The following is a 21377-nucleotide window of genomic DNA, read 5'->3' as shown; positions in this document are numbered from 1 at the left end:
TGTCTCCTGGGTCTTGTATCAGCACACACATTTACAGCAAAAAAAGATGGGAAGTTGTGATTCAGAATAAATTATGTTTTGCTTTAGACTTTAGATGAGCTGGCCAATAAAACAAAACCCAAAGGATCACACAGGGGAGTTGCACAGGTCCAGCCAGTATACAAGCTCTGCTGTCCCTGCAAACATCACAAGAGATGGACATTCAACTAGTTATTAATAATGGGCGGGGGGAGTCTGAGTTTTTTTCTGGAGAGGATACATTCTGCTCTCTGCTCTGTAAATTTAAATCTGGCAACCACAATCCCCATTTCAGCTCAGTGACTTTGGCCCTGGAGCAACCAAAATATGGGTATTTTTTTAAAAGAAAGGCAGGATACACACATTTTCAGCAGAAAGAGTGGTAACAAGTATCCAACAGGATTGTGCTGGTGGAAGAGTGGGGAAATTTCACCTCCATCCCCCATTCTCACTGCAGTTTCCTGACACATGTGGCTTTGTGTCTATACAAGCCCCCTGATGCCCAGAACCATCTCTGCAGGGGTAAAAAAGGGACTGCTGTGGCAATAATCTGAATCTGACACTGCCTTCCTCAGACAAGATTGCTGGATACAATCATTACTTGGGAAAGAGCAATGCTTTCTTGCTTGCCCAAAATGGAAAAATGTGGTTTCCAAAGCCACTGCCATAATTATCTATAAAGAGTTCCAAAGTGTTTGTAAAGCACGCCATCTCTATGCACAGGCAGCAAACAGAGTTAAGGGGGTCTAGGAAATTCTGTCTTTTATATAACAGCACTCCCTACTGGTTCTGTCCTGATCTAGGCATTTCTTAGAGAATCAAGCCAAAAAAATAAATCAGTTTGGCTGCATCACCCTGCCGCATTCAGTTAATCAGTCAGTCTTTAATGCAGCAATGCAAACCACATCTAGGAAGATGCAGTCCAACAAACACTCAAGCAACGAGAAAAATCAGGAAACTCTTAGATCCAAACACACATCTCTTAAGGTATAGCATATCTCAAACAGCTTCCAGAAGCACACAGATCGTATCTTTCACGCCTTTATATAGTCACTTTACATAACCCCCCAGCAGTAGTTCCATATATTCAGCACCAAGAATAACAAACCTATTTGGACAATGTCAAGTGGATGAATGCAAGACAGTCAATCCTTGATGATATTTACCCACAGAAACCAAAAGGCAAACCCACAGATATCTAAGATTTTCTAGCTGTGATATTAGAGAGCTCAGGGAGAACTATTTTGGTTTGTCAAGACTTCAGAAGATGAGCAAATACAGCAAAAAGAAGTTCCTAGCATTTGGCCAGGGAGTTGCATTTGAAAAAACCCATTCTGACCGAAAGAGCCAACGATTTTCTGTGTGCGAGCGTCTGTGTGCGAGCGCTTGCCCACAGGCACACTGGGTGTTCCCTTCAATCCGAAAGGCAGCTCCTTCCTGCTCCTGTGGTGGCAGCGAGAGAAACTGGATAGCCATAATGATAACAGTCTGGCTTTCAAGCCAGGAAATGTGGAATTATGGCTGCAACCCCATCCTCCCTCTCCCTGCGCCTGCCCTCGGTCATATGCGCTGTGTGTGCGTGTGCACTGCTCCCTCCCCCTCCTCCTCCCCAAAAGCTTCTAAGCTGCCATCTGTTCTGGGATACATTCCAAACTATGACCACCTGCTGGCCAGCGCTTGCACTGCGTCTGCCTGGATCAGCACCGCCAGTCCAGCCTCTGCCTCCCTGGCACCGAGCCACGCATTCCAGGTCCTCCCCCCCCCCCCCGACCCTCACAGGCACATATAGGGCGAAGCGAAGGAAACGGGGGGAACCTCACGGTTAGTTCCGCCCTTTTGGGCACACAATGCCTGAAAAGAGGTTCCTAAGCCCCGACAAGGGTGAAGGAAGCAATCCTATTGTTTGGGACAGATGTTACAATCTGAAGAGTCCTGTGGATCTTCTGGTCTACTGTCACTTCCCACAGAGTCCAGGCCAGAAAATCCTCTCCACTTTTTGTAGGCAAAATGTTATTTATTTTTTTAGCATATATCAGTCTTGTGTCAATGTACTTCATGTGTACCTTGGCTACTGAATTGAAGCAGAGGCTGTGAATGGTAGAAAAATTGCCCACTTCTCGAGGAGCCTGTCTGAAGAGCAATTAATGGCACTCATATGTTTTTTTTAGCTCATTTATCAATGGAATTTGCCAGTAAACGTCTTGCCCCTGATTAACATTTGTCATCTGCTAAATTTTTTGCACAGATGGCAAAGTTTGCATCCATTCTGCAAAGTATTCAGGATTCCTAATGAGCACACTTTGTAATATCACCACTTCTGTTTTTACAGCCAGGCTGTTACAGACAGACCACCGCAGCTGTCCAACATATCTTAGTGCAGCGTTTAGTCTCTCATCTGGCTTCTTTTTTAATGGGAGGTGCAAAATATTACCTGGATCATTAAAGAATGTGTTCAAATCATGCATATTTCTATGTAGCACTTGAAGCACTTCAAGCCAGCGTTCCAAGCAATATCTTTTCCAGGAACCAAGTACACATAAGGAGTCAGTAACTTAGAGAAAAGGCTTTAGAAACAGATGGGTTAGACCTTGGCAGCCGCCTGGCAGGCTAACTCTAAAGAAGCTGATGGAGCTTGGCTTGTTGCTCACTGAAATGCTGATGCATCATGACCAATTTGACACCATTTTAAATGTGGACTAGCATCTAACAGAGGTCATTCAAATGTGCATATATACACACCTACAAAACTGGTGCCCATCTATAACACTTGCATGCAGCCTTGTACATATACAAGTGCAGATACATGGAACAGAGCCTCAGAGAGAGAGGGAATCAGGGACATGAAAGCAAAAAAGGCACACAATGCAGTTAGAGATGTTCCCTCTTTCTCTGTTACTCATGCACCATGGAGCCTCTGACATACTTGGAAGTGTTCATAACCTAAGTTGTTCACAGATCTCAGAATTCAAAGATGCAAAAACATCTGCCTAAGCACTAATCTGCCCCAGGTCAAACCAGGCATGTCTCGTTTTAACATTAAAGTAGGAAGCCAATAGCCAAAGGGGGGGGGGCTGTGATGAATCTGCATAGTTGTGGCTAGTGTGACTTCAAAGCCGATCCTTCATCAGGAGAGAGGCAGAAAGAAGACAGAGGTAGAGAATGCAAGAGCGTGTGGAAAATTCAGTGGGACTCTCTTCATATAGACAGGCTCTTGGCTACAAACACAGAAACTCTCAGATAAGAAGAATCTCTATAGCCTAGTTCTCAAAAACAGCAAGAGGCATTACACTCACTAGATGGAATCTCCTCTGCACAAAAAAAGAAGTTCCGCACAGAGAAGATACCAGGACAGAAGATACCAGGTTAGCTTTCGTGCTGACATCTTTGCTTTCTGTACGTCAGAATACTTTTTTACAAGGAACATTCCATCACTAAAGCCTCACCTATAGTACAAAGCGGTACAGTTGAGATGCAGATTTACTAATTAATATGTTGTCTGAAAGACCTAGCCCCCCCTCTATTTACAGACATACACAACATTTAGGAAATATTCCTAGTTCAAACTCACCTTTTGGCTCTTGCTGTTGGGGGCACTGGCAGGACACTCAGGGTCGAAGGGGTCAAGACAGGGCCGCTCCATATAGGCCTGGCCAACTTCTGCCTTATCTAGCATTTCCTTGAATCCTTCCAGTGAGGCAAACTGACCTAGCTCCTCCATCAATTGAATAGGGTCCAAGTTGGTCCACTGGATATCCCGTCGGCCCCTGTAGAGATACAACAAATGTTTGACATGAATGTTGGCTCAAATGAAAGGGGAGGGGAAGGAAAAGGAGAGAAGATATATGGATGTTCACCTGCAAATCATATAAAGTTTTGTTATAAAGGGATGTCTGAGATTTTGCAAAAATATGGTGAGGCAATAGAATTTCCTTGTGCAACTCGTATGTGCCCAACCACTCATTTAAACTATGCTGCTTTCCATGCGAAGCAACTATGAATGCTAAGCTAGCGTGTTGGAAACCTGGAACTTGGGTGGGTGTCGTGCCGGTTGCCTAACTAAACACTTGTAGCTGCTTTGAAAAGAAAGTGGCTCAGTTTAAACAAAATGCTTGGCACCTACAAAGTTCACAGGTAATTTCTTCTGACTCACCTGCATTACATTTAAATCAAACCTCGGTTAGAATGCGTGAATGGAAAACATGCTGTGAAAGTCCTAAGAAACGATGGCCAAGATTTCTGGATATGCTCCTTTGAGCTTTTCTGAATATAGTTTGTTTGTTTTTTAAATCACCAAATATTTCATTTCTCCATTTGGATTTTCTTCTTTTTAAAAACGATGTACTCTCAGAGCAGCCAGGTCCTATGTTTCATAAAGTATGAGATTAACGTTGTAAGAGTTTGTTTTTTAAATGCTTGTGTGTTGAAAGGAAGGCTAGTCATTTTGCGAACCTGTTTGCAAGGCCGAACCTGGGCCCTGTCAATGGACACCCCAGGGACACCATACACCGTGGGCATTCAGTCAGTTATGATTCACCTATGGAGACACTATATAGCTATATAGAGAGAGCACAGAAACCATTGTCTAAGTATAATATATTTATTTGAGTATGCACAAACACCTGCATACCAGGTCTGGCTGTTAATCATGCTGTACAATCTCAGTTTGTTTCCCCCTCTTTTCGCACATGCAGGATCCTGCCTGTTCCTGCCCAGGCTCTATCAAGATGTTACCACGGCGGTGTAAATTGCCCTGACTGGCTGCACAAGACTTATTTAGGGCTGGGAGGCCTGAGTGAAGTGCTGGGATAGTTTTTCGTTCCTTTTGTCCCCCATGCATAACAGGATCAAGCATGCTGCTTTCATTTGGCATCTGGTTTGGAGTGCCAGCTCCCAGGGGACCATACAGTGCCTCCTCCAGCAGGACTGGAATAGTGTGCATGTGTGTGTGAGAGAATACGTGTGTGTGTACACAAGCCTGAGGTCATGTACAGATAGGGCAGCATCATGGTATATCTCAGAAGCAGTAAGGAAGCTTTGATCAATAATCAGAGAGGAGGAAGGAGAACCATGCCCTGTAGACTTACATGTGGATACATATATATACATTGGCATATGCTTGTGTTGCTCTGCAGTATAAGGAGACTGTGGGCTACACTACTGTATACAGTATATGTTATCTATTTGCTGTATGTATTATCTTTATCTCACTACATTATTATCTATGTAATTCTACCTTTTGACATTATTAACATTTCATGTCTGATACTTGTGCTTTTTTCAGATTTCTGTAATCCTAGTCATATTACTTTGCTTACCAGGACTTATTCTATTGACTGCATGGATTTACACTGTGTAATCCATCCTGAGTTTCAATGAGAAAGGCGGGATATAAACAAACAAACTGGATATTTGCATTTATGGGAACAGGTAATAAGCTCATTCAGAAAATGGAAGAAAAGGCATTTTGCTGCTGCCTGAGAAAGGGTAGCCTTCCAAGACACTATTGTCTCAATGGGCAAATGTGGAATAATGTATCTCAGGAAGGCCTCAGACCCACCAATCGTATTCTTAGATAACTAGTACTACAGAGGTGGTCATACCCCTACAAATACAACACCAGGAACTTTTCCAGACCTGGAGTTTCCCATCACTTCTCCCCTGTCTGATTCACTCCAAATTCTGCCTACCTCCATTCTGAGACAGTAGATTCCACAGACCAGTTGGCCACTAATAAAATGTCCATCCTTTGCTTCCTTCCTAGTTTTACTGACAATGACCTAAACTGTGAGAAAAAGCAGTAACGCAGCAGAATGAGCACTGGGGACTATGGGGGAAGCTTCTGAGAAGCGGTTCAGCATTGTAGAGTGATTCTCTACAATCATTAGAGACTCGTGATGGAGGAGAGGGGTAGGGAGTATCCATTGCACAGAGCACATCTTTCAAAAGTGACCACTGGATTCCATGAAAGAGTCTGCAATTCTTGGTTTAAAATTTAAGAACATTTGATCTAGAATTAGTTGAGGGAGCAATCAGAAAAGGGAAGAACTGGTTGCATTTAATGACACATGGAAAATGAACACTACCAACGTTTGTCAACGGTGAGGCAACAAGAATAGTTTCAAAGGCAAGTCCAACCTCCTAGGTAATCCATGACAATCCAGTTCACTCAGGGATTAATTCCAACTCCTAAAGCAGAACTGATTAATAAAAAGTTTTGAATAAAATACCCATGGGTTTTAAAGTTCTGTGATAACAGAGAACTCATCCCCACACACACACACACACACAGCAATATTTTCCATGTGCAAATCTTCCTCTTGGACATAGAAAGACTGATGGCTATGCCTGGATCCACGCCTATTGGCAGGTGCAAAGGTTTTGATACTTCTGAGGGCACAAATGTCCAGAGAGAGTGTTCACACCCAGTATGTTATAGCTCATTAGAACATTTTGCATCTTGTTCTCTGGGACCAAAAAATTAGCTGCAACCCAAACAAATCCTTGCATTTTATTTTATTAACCAATTGCTGTCCAGCAGTTGCTATCTCCACTGCCTTTCATAAGCTTCTTCCCAACAAGAATGGAGCCTCTTCTGAACAGGAGTCCCTACCTACAAGCTTTAAATGCTGAAACCACTGAGATTCCCACTATTCCTCCCACCTGACCCCACCACTGATGCACTCGTCCATCTTTATCTTCTCTCTTCCCACGGGGCAATATTTGTGTCCTATTGACAACAGCAAGGAGGGAGGGACAAGAAGTGCTAGAGGAGACAGGACAGGAGGCCTAGCAGCTGCAGCTTTCAGCGCCCAGAGTATTTACAGGCTTAGGCAGCCTGCCTTCCTTCCCAACAAAGTAAAGGGTATTCCTTCACATCTCCGCCCCAGTGGGTGGGGCAGCAACAGGACTCCTCATGCAGGCCTGGAACAACTAAATCCTGAACTTCTGTGTATGTAATAGTTCAGTGACAGGGAAAAGTTTGACAGGTATGATCTTTCCCCTCACACACACACACAGTTTTTTCGAAATTGTAACAAGAGCATCTGTCCTTGATTAACAACTTCCTGCCATGCAACCATGGAAGTAACAGGAGTTCACTTTGTGTCACAAACCGGCAACCTTATGCAGGTGGACTTGCCCATGTAGGCTCATTCCTGAGAAACAGGAGACTCTTTCTTGCTTGGTGTCTGTCCATTAAGTTGTACATAGGATATTAGGTTGCACAGGCCCTGCCCTCAAAGGCTGTCAAACCCCTGGAAACCTTGATGGGCAAAGTTTCCCTTCGAGATTCTGCTGGGTGCTCTTTCTAGGGAGCAAATGAGCCACATGACTACAAGTTTATTTTATTAACCGAGCCAAGTGAATATACGAACTAACGAATGGGATGAAGGAGAGGTTTGGGACATGTTGTCTTCAACATGAATTGTGAAGCAAAGCCTAGGGTTTCTTTACTGTTTTCTTTTTTAAAGGGAAGGGAAAAAAAAAAAACTCCCAAGATGAAGAAAGCTGCACCAGGCGGAGAAAGTCTTGTCATGCTTGGGGCAGAATCACCCCAATCATTCATGAAGCCCAAGGTCCGAAGAAGGTTCCTACTTGCCCGATTCCCACATTCCAAACAGCCCGGCTCCTGCTCCCAAAGAGAGCTTCTTTTATCTGCTGTTTCTTGCTTCACTGAGCCAAGTCGGGGCCCTTTTGTTTTTCCATAGATTGCCTGCCCTTTGTTCTCCCAAGTTTTCGCTCCCTTTGCATTAAAAGAAGGGAGGGGGAAGAGAGACCCTCAGCTGAACTGAAGCGGAAGCTGGACCTGGGGGAAAGACTCCCCCATTCCAACCATTCACAAGCAAACTTTGGGATGTGTGTGACATTTTTGCAGGGTGGGGTGGGGGATATAAGACATTACAAATAAACATGGAACCCAGGAGACCCGGTGGCAGAGGCAAGAGAGAAAACCCAAGCAGTTTAGGTTTGTTCCCGGGGAGGGTCCAGAAAGCGCAAGAAAAACCTGACTTCCTTACCAGCTGCCCCCCCTTGCACAGGAACCAGAGTTGTTATGCAGAGTGTATTCTTAAAACCTCATCTGTTTTAAAAAGAGGGGCTCAGGAAGATAGTGATAGTGTGGGCCTCCCAATGCCGCAAACGCTGCACCCAATTTCTTTTTATTTTAAAACTCTTTCATGCTTTGGGGTTAAGGGGAAATCTCCCTGACTGTTCAGTAAATTACCCTACACATAAACCCAGCAACGATGCGTTGTAGCTTTAGTGGGATGCGAGGCAACTGTCCTGTTAAAAACTCACACCTTGGATTTCTGCTATTGCTGAGTTCAAGGGGAACCCAATTCTTTCTCCTGGCAACTTGATATTAAAATCCCTCCCTTTTTATTTTCAAGAAATCCATTTTCTCCTCCCTCCCTCACTGTCCCCTTTCTCTCAGCAGCAGGCTGAATAAAGCTACTATTCCATTTGTTGGACAACTTGGAGCTTTCAAAGTATCATTAGCATGAGAATACGTGGTGTTGCCGTTTGCTGACAAAGCATAAGTCTCCAGGGCCCCTTATGGACAAACACACATGTAAACAGAAAGAATGCTGGCTATTGTTCCTAGCGCTCCCTCCCCCAGTGCCTCCGGAGGGGCTGGTCCCCACATCTTTACCCTCTCTCCCCCCCATCCCCCATTTTGTACACCTTAATAGAAACATAATTACGAGGCAGCAGGAGCAACAAAACAAAGCAATTGGCCTGAAAGTAGAAACTTTAGGGAGGGGCAGGCTAGGAGGGAAAGTGTTTTTCCTCTGATTTGGAAACAGGGCAGGAAGCAAAGTCTGGGGCTGCGGACATTTGCCCAAATTCTATGGGGCAGGCTGGAGGAAGCGATGCGGTCATGCCACCCACTGCTTGCTGCAACCCCTTCCTAAGTTTGGCATTGTAGAATAGGGAGGGGGGAGGGCTGGACAACATCCCTTTGGTTACATTTTGGAGGGATAGGGAGAAGGAAAGCCACAGAGCCATGCTGGTACTAACTTCTGCTGTTCTGGAGCAATACCGTAGCCCACTTCATCTTGCGCCACATCAACCTTCTAGAAAAGATGTCAATGAAAAGCTTCTGCTCGAATACAGCAGGAGTCACTGTCCTCATCTCTCTTACAAATGACCTTGAGGCAATCCTGTTTTATCAGCCTCAGTCTCCCCATAAACCCAGTAATACTAAATGCCCACTGAATGTCTGGCAAATATCTTGGAGGCAAGTAACCTTGTCCAAAGGGGCCAAGAACCCAGATACCCAATAAGCTCCTATTACTATCTGCACAGAAATACTTAAGTTTTGCCAAATACTTTTTGAAACACATCTCTTAGCAGAGGCCCTCCTCCAGCACCCTCAATCATGGTTTCTAACAAGAAAGACCTGCCCAGGTCAACCCAGCCTAATGTGAGAGGCATGCAGATTAATCCAGCTCTGACTTCATGGTGGAACAGAAGTTGGGCATGGATACTGGCAGCTTAAGATGTCACCAGTGTAACTGTTCAGTGCACTCGCTTTATTTCCCCTGTGCAGACCCCTTAGCGTGATCTGAACCCCTTTCCATCTCCCAACCTGCCCAGTGATGGCAGTCAAGCATTCCTGCCATGTTCAGGTGCCTTCTTCCTTGTTGGATGCTGCACAATACACAACAGCTGGTATACCATAATGATGGAGGACATGAGCTATGACTGGAAATCCCACATGAACACATGAAGCTGCCTTATAGTGAATCAGACCCTTGGTCCATCAAAGTCAGTATTGTCTACTCTGACCAGCAGTGGCTCTCCAGGCAGGGGTCTTTCACATCACTTACTTTGCCTAGTCCCTTTTAACTGGAGATGCCGGGGATTGAACCTGGGACCTTCTGCATGCCAAGCAGACGCTCTCCCACTGAGCCACAGCCCCTCCCAAATCAAATCTCAGTTTATAAATGAGCTCAGCGTGAGACCTCAGGGAAGGAACTTTCTCTAAGCCTCAGCACTGCTCCCTTTAATCTGGGAAGAGCACCACTGTCCCACGTTACAAGTTTGCTGTACAGATCACTGGAATTACACATGTGAATTGCTTTGGGCATGTAGGGAAAGTGCTATAATTACTGCTACAACTACTAATTCACATCTCATGGAATTGTCACATCTCATGGAATTAGCCATGAGGGTCCCAAGAGACTAGGGTGTTAATATGTCTGTCCTGTGGGAGAGAGATCGGAGGCAGCCAATGGCTTCAGGTATCTTCAGTGGAACTGCACAGGGTCACTGGGAAGCCAACAACCCGCAATTCTTGTGCTGGCTGGTTAAAACCCAGACACCCTTCTAGAACAAGATTTGCCTCATAGAACAATCACACCAGGGCAGAAAAATCTGCCCGAGGAGCAGGTACTCACGGTAGGTAAGCAGAACCTCCTTGCAGCTTGGCCCCATCCCAGAAGCAGTCCAATGGAGTTACGATAACACAGGGAAAGAGCTTCTCAATCATCTGGGGATGACAACAGAGAAATAGTCCTAAAGAAAAGCCACAAGCTCAGGTATGACAAGAGGAATCCTAGTCCCTTGGGGGACGGGACACAGTGCCAGAAAAGTTATGTGATTTGTTTTTGTATGATGTTAAAGTTAGGTCTGGGTTGTGTGAGGGAAATCCCAAGGGAATATTTTCCTGGGGGCTTTCAGTGGCTTTGAACAGCCCTGCATAAACTCACTTTCACAATCTTCTTCATCTCACTGGGACTTTCCCCGTTTGACCTGCCCAACCCCACATCTAATTTCACCGCTGGTATATCTTCTCTACAAGTCTTGTCCTACTGTAACTCAGTCCTAACACAGACACATATTATAGTTCCCTTTTCTCTTTCTTGCACTCTTCTGGAGTAGCAAATGGCTTTCTTGCAGTCTTTTGGAGTAGCACAATTCCCGATGCAAACTCCTCAGTTCAAACAAGGAAGGCCTGGAAACCACATCCTGGCTAAATGAGCTAATCCAGGCAAGTGGATTCTGAGGGCCAAACTAGACATGACAGTACCTCCTTGTGTCTGAGAGCCAGCATGGTGTAGTGGTTAAGAGTGGTGGACTCTAAACTGGAGAACCGGGTTTGATTCCCTACTCCTCCACATGAGCGGCAGACTCTAATCTGGTGAACTGAGTTGGTTTCCCCCACTCCTCCACATGAAGCCAGCTGGGTGACCTTGGGCCAGTCAAAGTTCTCTCAGAACTCCCTCAGCCCCACCTACCTCACAGGGTGTCTGTTGTGGGGAGGGGAAGGAAAGGATTGTAAGCCGGTTTGATTCTCCTTAAAAGTTAGTGAAAATCGGGGTATAAAAACCAACTCTTTCTCTTCCTTCTTATTTTTGAAAGACTAAAAAGGGTGATTTAAAAATGCTTTGCAGGCCTGCAGCATGGTGGGAGAAGGGGCTCTTGTTTCCCCTCCTGTGCCTCTTCAAGTGCCAAAACAGCTGTGGGGTGGCTGTTTTGGCATTTGAAAAGGCATGGGGATCAGGACTGGGCCCTCACAACATTTTTAAACCACCCATTTTAGGCTTTAAAATGGCAGCAGTGTCCCCATGTCGAACACAAGGACACAGTCCACATCTAATTTGGCCCTGAGGACACCAGGCTAATACAAGGGAGGATTTCTCCTTGCTGACTAAATAAAGGATTTTGCAAAACTCAGGGACGGGTTGGTCGGCATGCAAAGTGGAAAGCCCTTATCACAAAAGGACAGGTTCTACTGCAAGTGGGCAAAGATCAAATGGGCTTCCCTCTTCTTACTCCCCTAGGACATAGCTAGAAAAGAGATAAGGCCTCAGAGTTAAATCTTATCTCAGCTATGCAGGAATGATTGTTACCAGAGTGAGGAGTTTCGCAAAAAGGAGTATGTCCACTCTGCAGAAGCACTGAGGTCTCTGCTCCCAGACAGATGCTTTGGGAAGCTATTCCATTGTGACAGCATCCCTATTTTGAAAAATGCATCCTATCTCCATAGCAACCTAGACATCCTTTCCAGAGCCCACCCTATTCTCCAACCAATCAGTACATCCCCAGGGAACTAGTATGCTGTCTAACAAAGAGAATTTCCCCAGCTGATCCACCTGACAAAGGAAGCTTTGACTCTTGAAAGCTCATATCCCAAAAAAACCTGTTGGTCTCTATGGTGCTACTCAAATCAACCTCTCTCCCATGAGTACTTGTGCATCTATTTTTCTGTGGATTTATACATTCCCTTGGTGACTCACCCGTGCAATCATCCCATTCTCAATTATGGGGACTCCAGATTTGTAGCAGATTTTGTTGAGATCCCAAGACCTGAAAAAAGAAGCAGAAGTTATGAACATCAGGACTTTGCAGGAGTCCCTGAAGCAAAGTCTGTGCTAGGAAGGTTAGATAATACAAGATAGCTAAATGGAACCTCCATGTACCAAAGCAGTATATCTTGCATACCAGATGCTGGGTTCAAAAAGTGGGGGAAAGATATCACCTTCATGCCTTGCTTGTGAGTGCCCAACGAAACCTGGATGACCACTGTTGGTAACAGAATCCTGGACTAGATGGTGTAATTCAGCAAAGAATAGTACTGTACTTTAGTACAGTCTCCAGTTTTTACTTACTTTCCATACAGTAAGACTTGTACTTTGCTAGCAGCCAAAGCAGCTTCAAGATGCATTCCTAAGGCCTCTGGGTTCAGGATGTTTTCTCCTTCCTGTTTGGGAGTCTGTATGAGCATCTGGGACGTGTAGAGAGATTCTTCTCCTAGCTTCTCTTTTGTATACCGAAGTTCCTGGCTGACACGACTGCCCTCTGTGGGGAGAGAAAGTAGAGACCCTGGAGTTACTGTAAAAAAAAGGTAAAGGTCCCCTGTGCAAGCACCAGGTCATTCCTGACCCATGGGGTGATGTCACATCCTGATGTTTACTAGGCAGACTTTGTTTACGGGGTGGTTTGCCAGTATCTTTCCCAGTCATCTTCCTTTACCCCCAGCAAGCTGGGTACTCCTTTTACCGACCTCGGAAGGATGGAAGGCCAAGTCAACGTTGAGCCGGCTACCTGAAACCAACTTCCGTTGGGATTGAACTCAGGTCGTGAGCACAGCTTGGACTGCAGTACTGCAGCTTAACACTCTGCGCCACGGGGCTCCTTGGGAGTTACTGTACAACTCATTTATCTCGGCCCCATTAGATGGATACCTAACAGATCATCACCATCAGAGACACTAGAATTGAGAGTCTTCATAGGATCACATCATGCACATTAGTCATCCTTCAACACACTTAAAGCACAGTTTTCTTCACATTATCAAGGTATTGAAAGGCTGTGCTTTCCTTTTATTTGAAGAAGATTATTGAGTAAATTGTTGTGTCTAACATGGACTAGTTGTTTGTTCGATCCAGATGCATACTTTACACAAAAGTAAGTCCTACTTTATTCAGTGAGGCTTATTTCCAAGTAAGTATAAACAGGATTTCAGCCTAAAAGACATTTCTTCTTTTAAAACGTTTATTGTACTATTCATATTAACAAAATATAACAAAGGGGAAAACAAAAAACAAACAAAATTAACAAGGGGGGAAATGAAAATATTCCTAGTGCTAGATGGAGGCTGAAAAGTTGAGTGTTGGTTGGCAAAACATATAAATGGATTCCAAACTGCATGAATAGAATGTGCACTTAATTTATTTTTGCTAATTTAATCTGATAAATTAATTTTGCCAACCCCACCACCTTTCAAAGACAAGTTTTCTTAAAGGAAACAGTGACTTCTGTCAGTTCCACCCTCCCACTGCAGACTCCCACTACGCTGTTCTTTGAGGGTCTGCTAATTCCCAGGAACAAAATTTTGGGTGGCTCAGTGGCTGCAGCGGGAGGGGGGAATCAATAGAAAACACCCCCTCTCTTAAGAAAAAGTTTTCTTATTCAGACTGGCCACAGATATGTGTGATCCTCAGTCGCATGTCATTTCCCCTCAAAGTTTTTCTTTTTCATAAAATGCAGTTTACAACAGAGGACCTGCATGTAGGGGGAGCAAAATCTTAACTCTTCTTCTGTGAAGGTTTTCTGCTAAAAATTACCCCCCCCCCCAAAAAGCTGCTTTCCCCCCAACTTTTGGCGGGGGCGAGGGAGGAAGGGCTGTACAGGAGGAGGGATTATTTTTAACAGGAAAACCACCGCAGGAGAAAAGGTTAAGAAGCCCCTCTTCCCACAGGGGTATTTTGCTGCAGAATTTTGTAAAAAAGAGAGAAATAAAGAAAGCAGTGGTGGTTCTGGGTTTATATATGGCCGAGCCTCTGGTGTAGTCTGGCCCTCAGATCCTGGATCCTCAGCTGCTACAGAGTGCTGTCTGTGTCTCACCTACTGGCAGAGTTGAGGTGGCCAGGTAAGTGTACTGGTGGCTCCAAAGAGCACAGTAAGATCAATGAATATGACTAATGGGAGTCATCATAAACTGGAATGACAGGAGTTTGTTTTCTTCCTTTACAAGGCCAAGGCAAATGGATTGTGTCCCCAAATTCTACTCTACACAAACCCCTAGTACAGCTGGATTTGAATCCAGTAGCACCCCTAGTAGCAGCCTTGCAACAAAATCCCCCCCCCCCATTTTTTCTTGTTCCCTCAGTTTTCACAAACTGTTTGTTCGGCATTCGATGGCCAAGGTCCTGAAGAGCTGCTATGAAGAGAAGGAGAATCAACCATTCACCTCCACCTAGGGAGTTTCCCTGTACTTATACCTGAAATCCCTACTGTCCACCCCCATAGCTAGTATTTGGCTGTAACTTTTCATGTTGTTTTACACCTGTGGTTTTTAAATTTCTACTGTTAGGAACCCTTTTCCATGTTAACTTTGTCTGCTCAAGAATCACTGTATATCTCCTGTTTAACTTCCGTTTATAACAAAGTATTCTGTGACATATTCTATGGCAACTCCTATATATGACAAAGGATTCTGGGGCATATTGTAGAGATTACAGCCATTTAACTCAGATCAGTATGCAGGCTTCTTGAGCCTCACTTAGGGTTATCAGCCCCCAGGTGGGGCCTGGAGTTCTCTCAAAATTACATCTGATATCCAGACTATAGACATCAGCTCCCCTGGAGAAAATGGCTGATTTGCAGAGGGGAGTCATGGCATTTTACCCTACTGAGGTCCCTTCTCTTCCAAACCCCACCTTACCAGGCTCTACCCCCAAAAAAATCTTCAGGAACTTCCCAACCCAGAATTGGCAACCCTATCACTCAGCAAGCTTCCATAGCAGAGGAGTGATTTGAACCTGAGTGTCTCATATCCTAGCCCAACCCCCTAACCACACCACAATGGATAGGATTCCAATACTGGTTCATATTCAGTAACTATCGTACACATCTTTTAAAAATACTAGTAAGCATATAGCCTCCAACCCTCTACTTGAAATGTCAAAATCTCTATGGCTCACCCTTATTTTTAAACTCAGACTCAGAAAATGAGGATATGAAAAGAAAATCCTCAGCCTAATTATTCTATTTCTCACTGGTGTTCTCTCATTCTAAGTATTTCATCTGATATTATCAGTGCTACCCTAAGCAAAGTTTTACCTTTGTAAGGCCATTGAAGTCAATGGGCTTAGAAGGGTGTAACTTTGCTAAGGACTGCATTGTATATTTCTTATCACCAAAGCTGGCTTGTGCTTCAATTTTTACTAAGAACTCAGTGCTGACACCGACAATTCTAAGTTTATCTTTCTCTGACCTGTTATTTTGTGCCATTTTAAAGTATAAATTCTAATATTTTGCGGCGGCTGAAAAAGTAAAAAGAAAAGCTGACTGACAGATATACTTTTTGTTTCCATCCTGCTCTCTCCCAAGGAACAGCTGGGATGCCAATGAGGGAGGAGGCCATGCCAAAGAACACAGAGAGAGGACATACACTGTGCATCTGAGATGAGAAGAGCCGGGAGGGGAGAGTCGTGTCAGAGGCTGAATCCAAACCGTTGGGAGGCCAGGCACCAGAAGTCATGCTGAGCTGTGCTGATCTTGAATAGGCCACCCAGGAGAGAAACCACACCAACAACCAGAATGTGAAGGAAGGGTGGGGAGCGTGCTCAGTCCAAACTTTGAGACCACAGGCAAAGATGGATCCCCAAAATTGGAGGGGTCCGTCATCAGACAGACTTAAAGCACACAGCCTGATTAACAAATGCCAGGAGGCATGGATTTGTGCCATAAGATGACCAGGGCCGAGAATCCTGCAAGGAGCACACACCCCAACTTGGCAAGTCAGAAAACCTTGCTGACATTTGCACCTCTAGCAAGCCCCTTCACCTAAATTAGAAAGTGACTCGAGGCCCTGTCCTCTCAGCAACCTTCTAGTGGCCAAGGCGGAATGATAGCGAGGTGGATGGGGGAGGCATTTATTTATGTATTAACAACCGTTGGAGCAGAAATGACAGTGCATATGCAAGTGTTGTGAAGAAAGGAAGAGAGAGGGAGATATTCCTTGTAATTAGGGTTAATTTGGAACAGGACAATCTGAAGCTTCAAAGGGGAACGAGGAAGCCTCAAATTCCAACACCCTAATTAACCAGGGAGCAACATGAAAAGACAAGGCAAAACGAGAGAGGCTGCCAAGAATGGTTTACATGGGGAGCTCACTTTAGTCTGGGGGTGGGGTGGGGATTAAACAAGGTACCCTTGCTCTGTATGCCACAGCTCTCTCCCTTCACAAGCTGTTCCTGCCCACCCCACCCTTCCCTTGCACTGAGAGGGCAGCATTGTTTGACGCAAAGCTGGAGGAGGGGACTCTGGGATACAGCGAGGTAGCAACAGTGAGCATGTTAATGAGGAGCCCTATGCAAATTCTTTTTTACTCCAATTAACAAAGGAAGCCCTCTCCTTTTTCATGCAAAAGGTCTCTCTCCCTCCTGATCAAACCCCCAATTGTACTGCTGCTTTGGCTTGAAGTGTTAGATTGGATTATCCCCCATTCCACCCCACATACACTGCGCACACATACACTCCGGCGATGCCATGCACCGTTCCCACAGACTCCCCAAGAGTGTTCAAATATCCTCATAAGGGCAGGGAGGCAAACACTGGGCCATGGCCCTGCAAATGCTGGGGGGTCTTTTGGTGCTGTAGATCTCCAACTGTCAGTCTAGATCTCAGGGCCCTCCCCCTCAATGGGCCCTTGTACTATGTGGGGTCCCCTCCTGCACACCTGCATTGCCCCATCCTGCTAGAAAAGCCGATGTACAGGGCACTTCTCATATAGTAAGGCCTGTTGCCCCAGGAGATACCCTCACAGCACGCTTAGAAACTCCCTCAACTCTCTCCACTCTGTCCACCACCCCAAGCAGCACAGCTTGTTGGGCACCAACAAGGGCAGCAGGGAAAGCTGAATTGGTTGGGAGCCAAATGGAGAAGTGCCTACTAACCCAGAGCCGGCCGATCTAAGAACATCCACACAGCACGTCCAGCAGGACATGCCCGGGGAAGAGCTGGCTGGAAACTGAAGGGCCCGGCCAATCTGCTTTTGCAAAATCAGCTTGAGTTGAAGGGCTACAGCGAGAACTTGCCTTGAGGTACTCTGTCAACAATAAAAAGAGAGGTGGCCCTCAGTTTGCAAGACTTGAGCAAGGCTGCTAACAATAGGATGTTCTGGAGGTCATTAATTGATAGGGTCACCATAAGTCAGAAGTAACTAGACGGCACTTAACACACACACACATACTCTGTCAACAGGACGGACTGGCGTGGATCCTACCCTGCCACCCTGCTCTGTAGAATACTTTTAATTCCTGACATAATTTTTCTTACATCTAGGGCTGCACCCTAGAAATCATAGAGTGGGCAATATTCCATGGCCATTCTCTGCAGCATCCTAACAGACCTAGGGTGCTGCTGGAATTATGCCTAGGGTTGCCAACCTCCAGGTACCCCTATAAACACAGCAGCATAAGACAACAAAACACATTAATTATACTATGCAAAGTGTGCTATATTCTATGTGCAGTGATCAAATCCAGTGAACAGATATATACAGTCATGTCATCTAAACAAATAAAACTATATACAAAAGTTATACTTTTTTAGAACCAATGTCTTTGGAATAATTGTCCGTATATAATCCTTTCAAGGTTGCTGCAATTGGGTGCCTTGTTTTTGAGGTGCATCATGGAGTCGTATCCTGTTGATTGCACTGACAATATGAAGTTGGGGTCATACACATTTCACAGTCCAGGTACTAGCTGGAGATCTCCTGCTATTACAACTGATCTCCAGCTGACAGAGATCAGATCACCTGGAGAAAATGGCCGCCTTGGCAATTGGACTCTATAGCATTGAAGTCCCTCCCCAAACCCACCCTCCTAAGGCTCCACCCCAAAAACCTCCAGCTGGTGTTGAAGAAGGACCTGGCAACAATGACATCAGGGCTGCACTATCCGCTGCACAGCTTCCAGACAACCTAAACAAGAAGATTTGCCTCTCAGCCCAGCTGAGAAATGGTCAGTTGTGAAAGTTGGGGAGATCAATTACCTGGTGTTCACAAAAACAATGTCTCGGTCTTGGGTTACACATGCTGACATCGTCTCTCCCCCCACCCCCTTCAGCTGCTTCCCAGGGAGTGGAACAGGCCTTCAGAATTATACCCATAATTACAGGCTCTTGGATAAATTGCAGGGCTAGGCACTCCTCCCTCCCAGCTGGGCCACCCAAATGCCCCCTGCCCCCCCCCCGTTTCCACACCAGCTGGGAGGCCCAAGAGAGCCTCAATTAAAAGGGGCAGGGAAGGGCTCTTCTATTAATGGCCCACCTGGCTTGGGGAAACTGTTTGGACAATAAATGTTGCCCCCTCCTAAAAAAATAGCCTCTCCTGCAGTGAAATCCCCACCACCACCAATTTCCCTTCCACAAAGACATAATCTCTTAACACTTTTATTAGCATGGATATTTATGGCAGAAGCCACCAAAGACGCAGTCCTAGTGAGGGTATAAAGCAGGGTCCATTTCTTGCCTAAAGTATGTTTAGACTAACATACAGGGAAGTGAAACTCAGGCCCACAAAAGAAAAATGACCAGAGTTTCTCCATTTACTCAGAGGTAGAGAAAGAAACAGAACAGGAATACCATGGACAAAACAGAAAGTAAAGTGAGGATAGCAGCAGGGCAGCGTGGATAGCTCCTAAGAGAATCCCTTCTCAAAGCCTTTCCAGACAGTAAAACACCTAGATCTTATTTAGAGTGCTGCTTTCACTAGAAGCCCTGATCCAGCACTAGCAGGCCCAGCTTCCTGTCTCCAAGAAATAGATGGTGGTGGCTGCCGCGGGGATATTCTTCTTGCATGCAGACTATAATTTTCCACTTAAGGGGGGGGGGAATCAAGGCAATAATCTCACTGTTGGAAAAAGCGAAGCACGCAGTCTTCCAAGGACTAAACAGAAGCAATGACTTGTATCCTACCATCACATGCCACCACTGGAGTGCCCTTTCAACAATTTTTTTTTTGGGGGGGGGTGATTTTCATAGATTCCACCTCCATCTCCATACCCCCACTTTGTCCTCTGTCCTGTTGGTGGGGGTCCCCTAATTCCCATGAGCAGAATTTTCAGGGATCACAATGCGTTGCAGTGTGGGTGGAGAATCCTATCCCATAAGGTTTCTGTGTAGTTCACTGGATGAAAGCCAACGAAGTACATTTTTAAAAGGCGAATATTCTTGAAATAATGAAACACTTCAGCAAAGGGAGGGGCAACCCTGCTTGCATTCCCCGCTACCATGGTGGTACAGAAGGGCAAGAGCGTGCCCTAACTCTGAACAAGTAACAAATAAACGAACTAATACAAACGCGGGATGGAGGTGTTATATTGTATACGTCAAGCACTATCCAATAAGTGTTTGTGATTCCCATGCAATTTTATTCCACACTATCTGGTGAAAAAATATAATTGTCTCCCCATGTAAGCCTTGCAGTTTCGTGTACTGGGAAGACATATCTCTGAAGCAGAAGTACCTTGAGGGAAGCTGTCTGGATCCCATCTGGCAAATGGATAAAAGTCAACTCAACCTGAACCTGTTGATTCAAGTCCATCAAAAATGTTTTTTCCCCAGTCCCCATGTTTTGCAAATTTGTATTTTTTTTTTCCACCTGAGAGGCAATTTTGGGATAAAAAGTGCACCAGAGTGAAGGTATACAGGAGAAAAAACTGACCTTGCAGGATATCAAGAAATGTTTCTTACAGGACACATTTAAAAATATTTTTTAAAATAAATTTTGATCCAAGAAAAATATAATGGCCACTGTCTTGTGAGCAGACATTATGCAAAGATGGGTGGGGAACTTAGAGCAACAGCACATATGGCTCTGTGACTTCCTGATGTGACGTGCATGTTGACGGAATTCATAGCAGCCCAACACTGGACAATTTGTGTACAATCTCACGGGTACCTTCTTTGGATTTAATCAGGGAAATAGTACTGCCTTGATTGCGGGAGTATCAATAACAGGTAATTTGGATTGGGTGTAAATATCAACATCATGACCTGGGTCCAACAAAAATGGGAACACCTAGTTTGGGATGATTATATTACACTGGGTGGACAAGAGATCCATAACCTGGGATGCTCCAGGACCGCTGTGACTGAAACCATTGCATAACTAAAAAACTAGACACCCTTCTCCATTAATGCAGTCAATCCTGGTTACCCTGCCAGATCGCCCTAAGGCTTAGACTGTAGGCATTACCACCATAAACAGAAATGTTATGCCAGAGTTTGCCTTTTCTCCTGTGTTACAACACGCTCCTCTGAAACCCATCCAATATAAGAAATCCAAAGTCAGAGATAATAGACAGATAACAGACAGATAATAGGCAGAAGAGAAATTGCACACACATGTGTGTGCAGACCTGATTCAAATTGAGACCACACAGAGAGGGGCAAGGAGGATTTAACCATTCAACACCTGTCTGATTTAACTGATTTAACCTGAGTACCTGCTCTGTTATTTGCATTCTTAAAAATGTGTCCTTTAAAAAGTCATATTTTTCCTTGTAAGCTAATAAGTGCAGGGAGCCTGGTTTATGTTAGCAAAACAATGGGAAGTCAAGGAGTCAGGCTGTTTCTTTCCATGGAGCCTGATCTGAATTTTGGCTACATGTGACATTTGCCTTTTACAGAAGGACATAAATCCAGGCTCTTCAGCACATTAGCTTGTATCTTCAGTAAGGGGGTATATAATCCATACTAAAGGATCAGCTAGCCTAGTTGGGCAAGATAGGTTGGCATTTTACAAACCAGCCTCAGTAAATTATCATGGCATTCAAGGGCTATCCAGGTGATTTAAATAACCACGGACTTCCCCCAAAGTAGAAGAGTTGGTTTTTATA

General features: G+C 44.9%; 1 protein-coding gene across 1 annotated transcript in view; it reads right to left on the bottom strand.

The window, feature by feature from the left end:
* PTCH2 (patched 2) overlaps positions 1-21377 on the bottom strand; it is a 61706-nt gene that overhangs the window by 15835 nt on the left and 24494 nt on the right. The window contains exons 3-6 of the mRNA XM_056867651.1: positions 12633-12822; positions 12261-12330; positions 10419-10510; positions 3587-3782 (exon numbers count right to left, since the gene is read on the bottom strand). Of these exons, the coding sequence (XP_056723629.1) occupies positions 3587-3782; positions 10419-10510; positions 12261-12330; positions 12633-12822 (548 nt within the window). The remainder of the gene's footprint in view (positions 1-3586; positions 3783-10418; positions 10511-12260; positions 12331-12632; positions 12823-21377) is intronic.

Source organism: Euleptes europaea, chromosome 2 (genome assembly GCF_029931775.1).
Source record: "Euleptes europaea isolate rEulEur1 chromosome 2, rEulEur1.hap1, whole genome shotgun sequence".
NCBI lineage: Eukaryota > Metazoa > Chordata > Lepidosauria > Squamata > Sphaerodactylidae > Euleptes > Euleptes europaea.
This window is presented reverse-complemented; position numbering and strand designations above follow the sequence as displayed.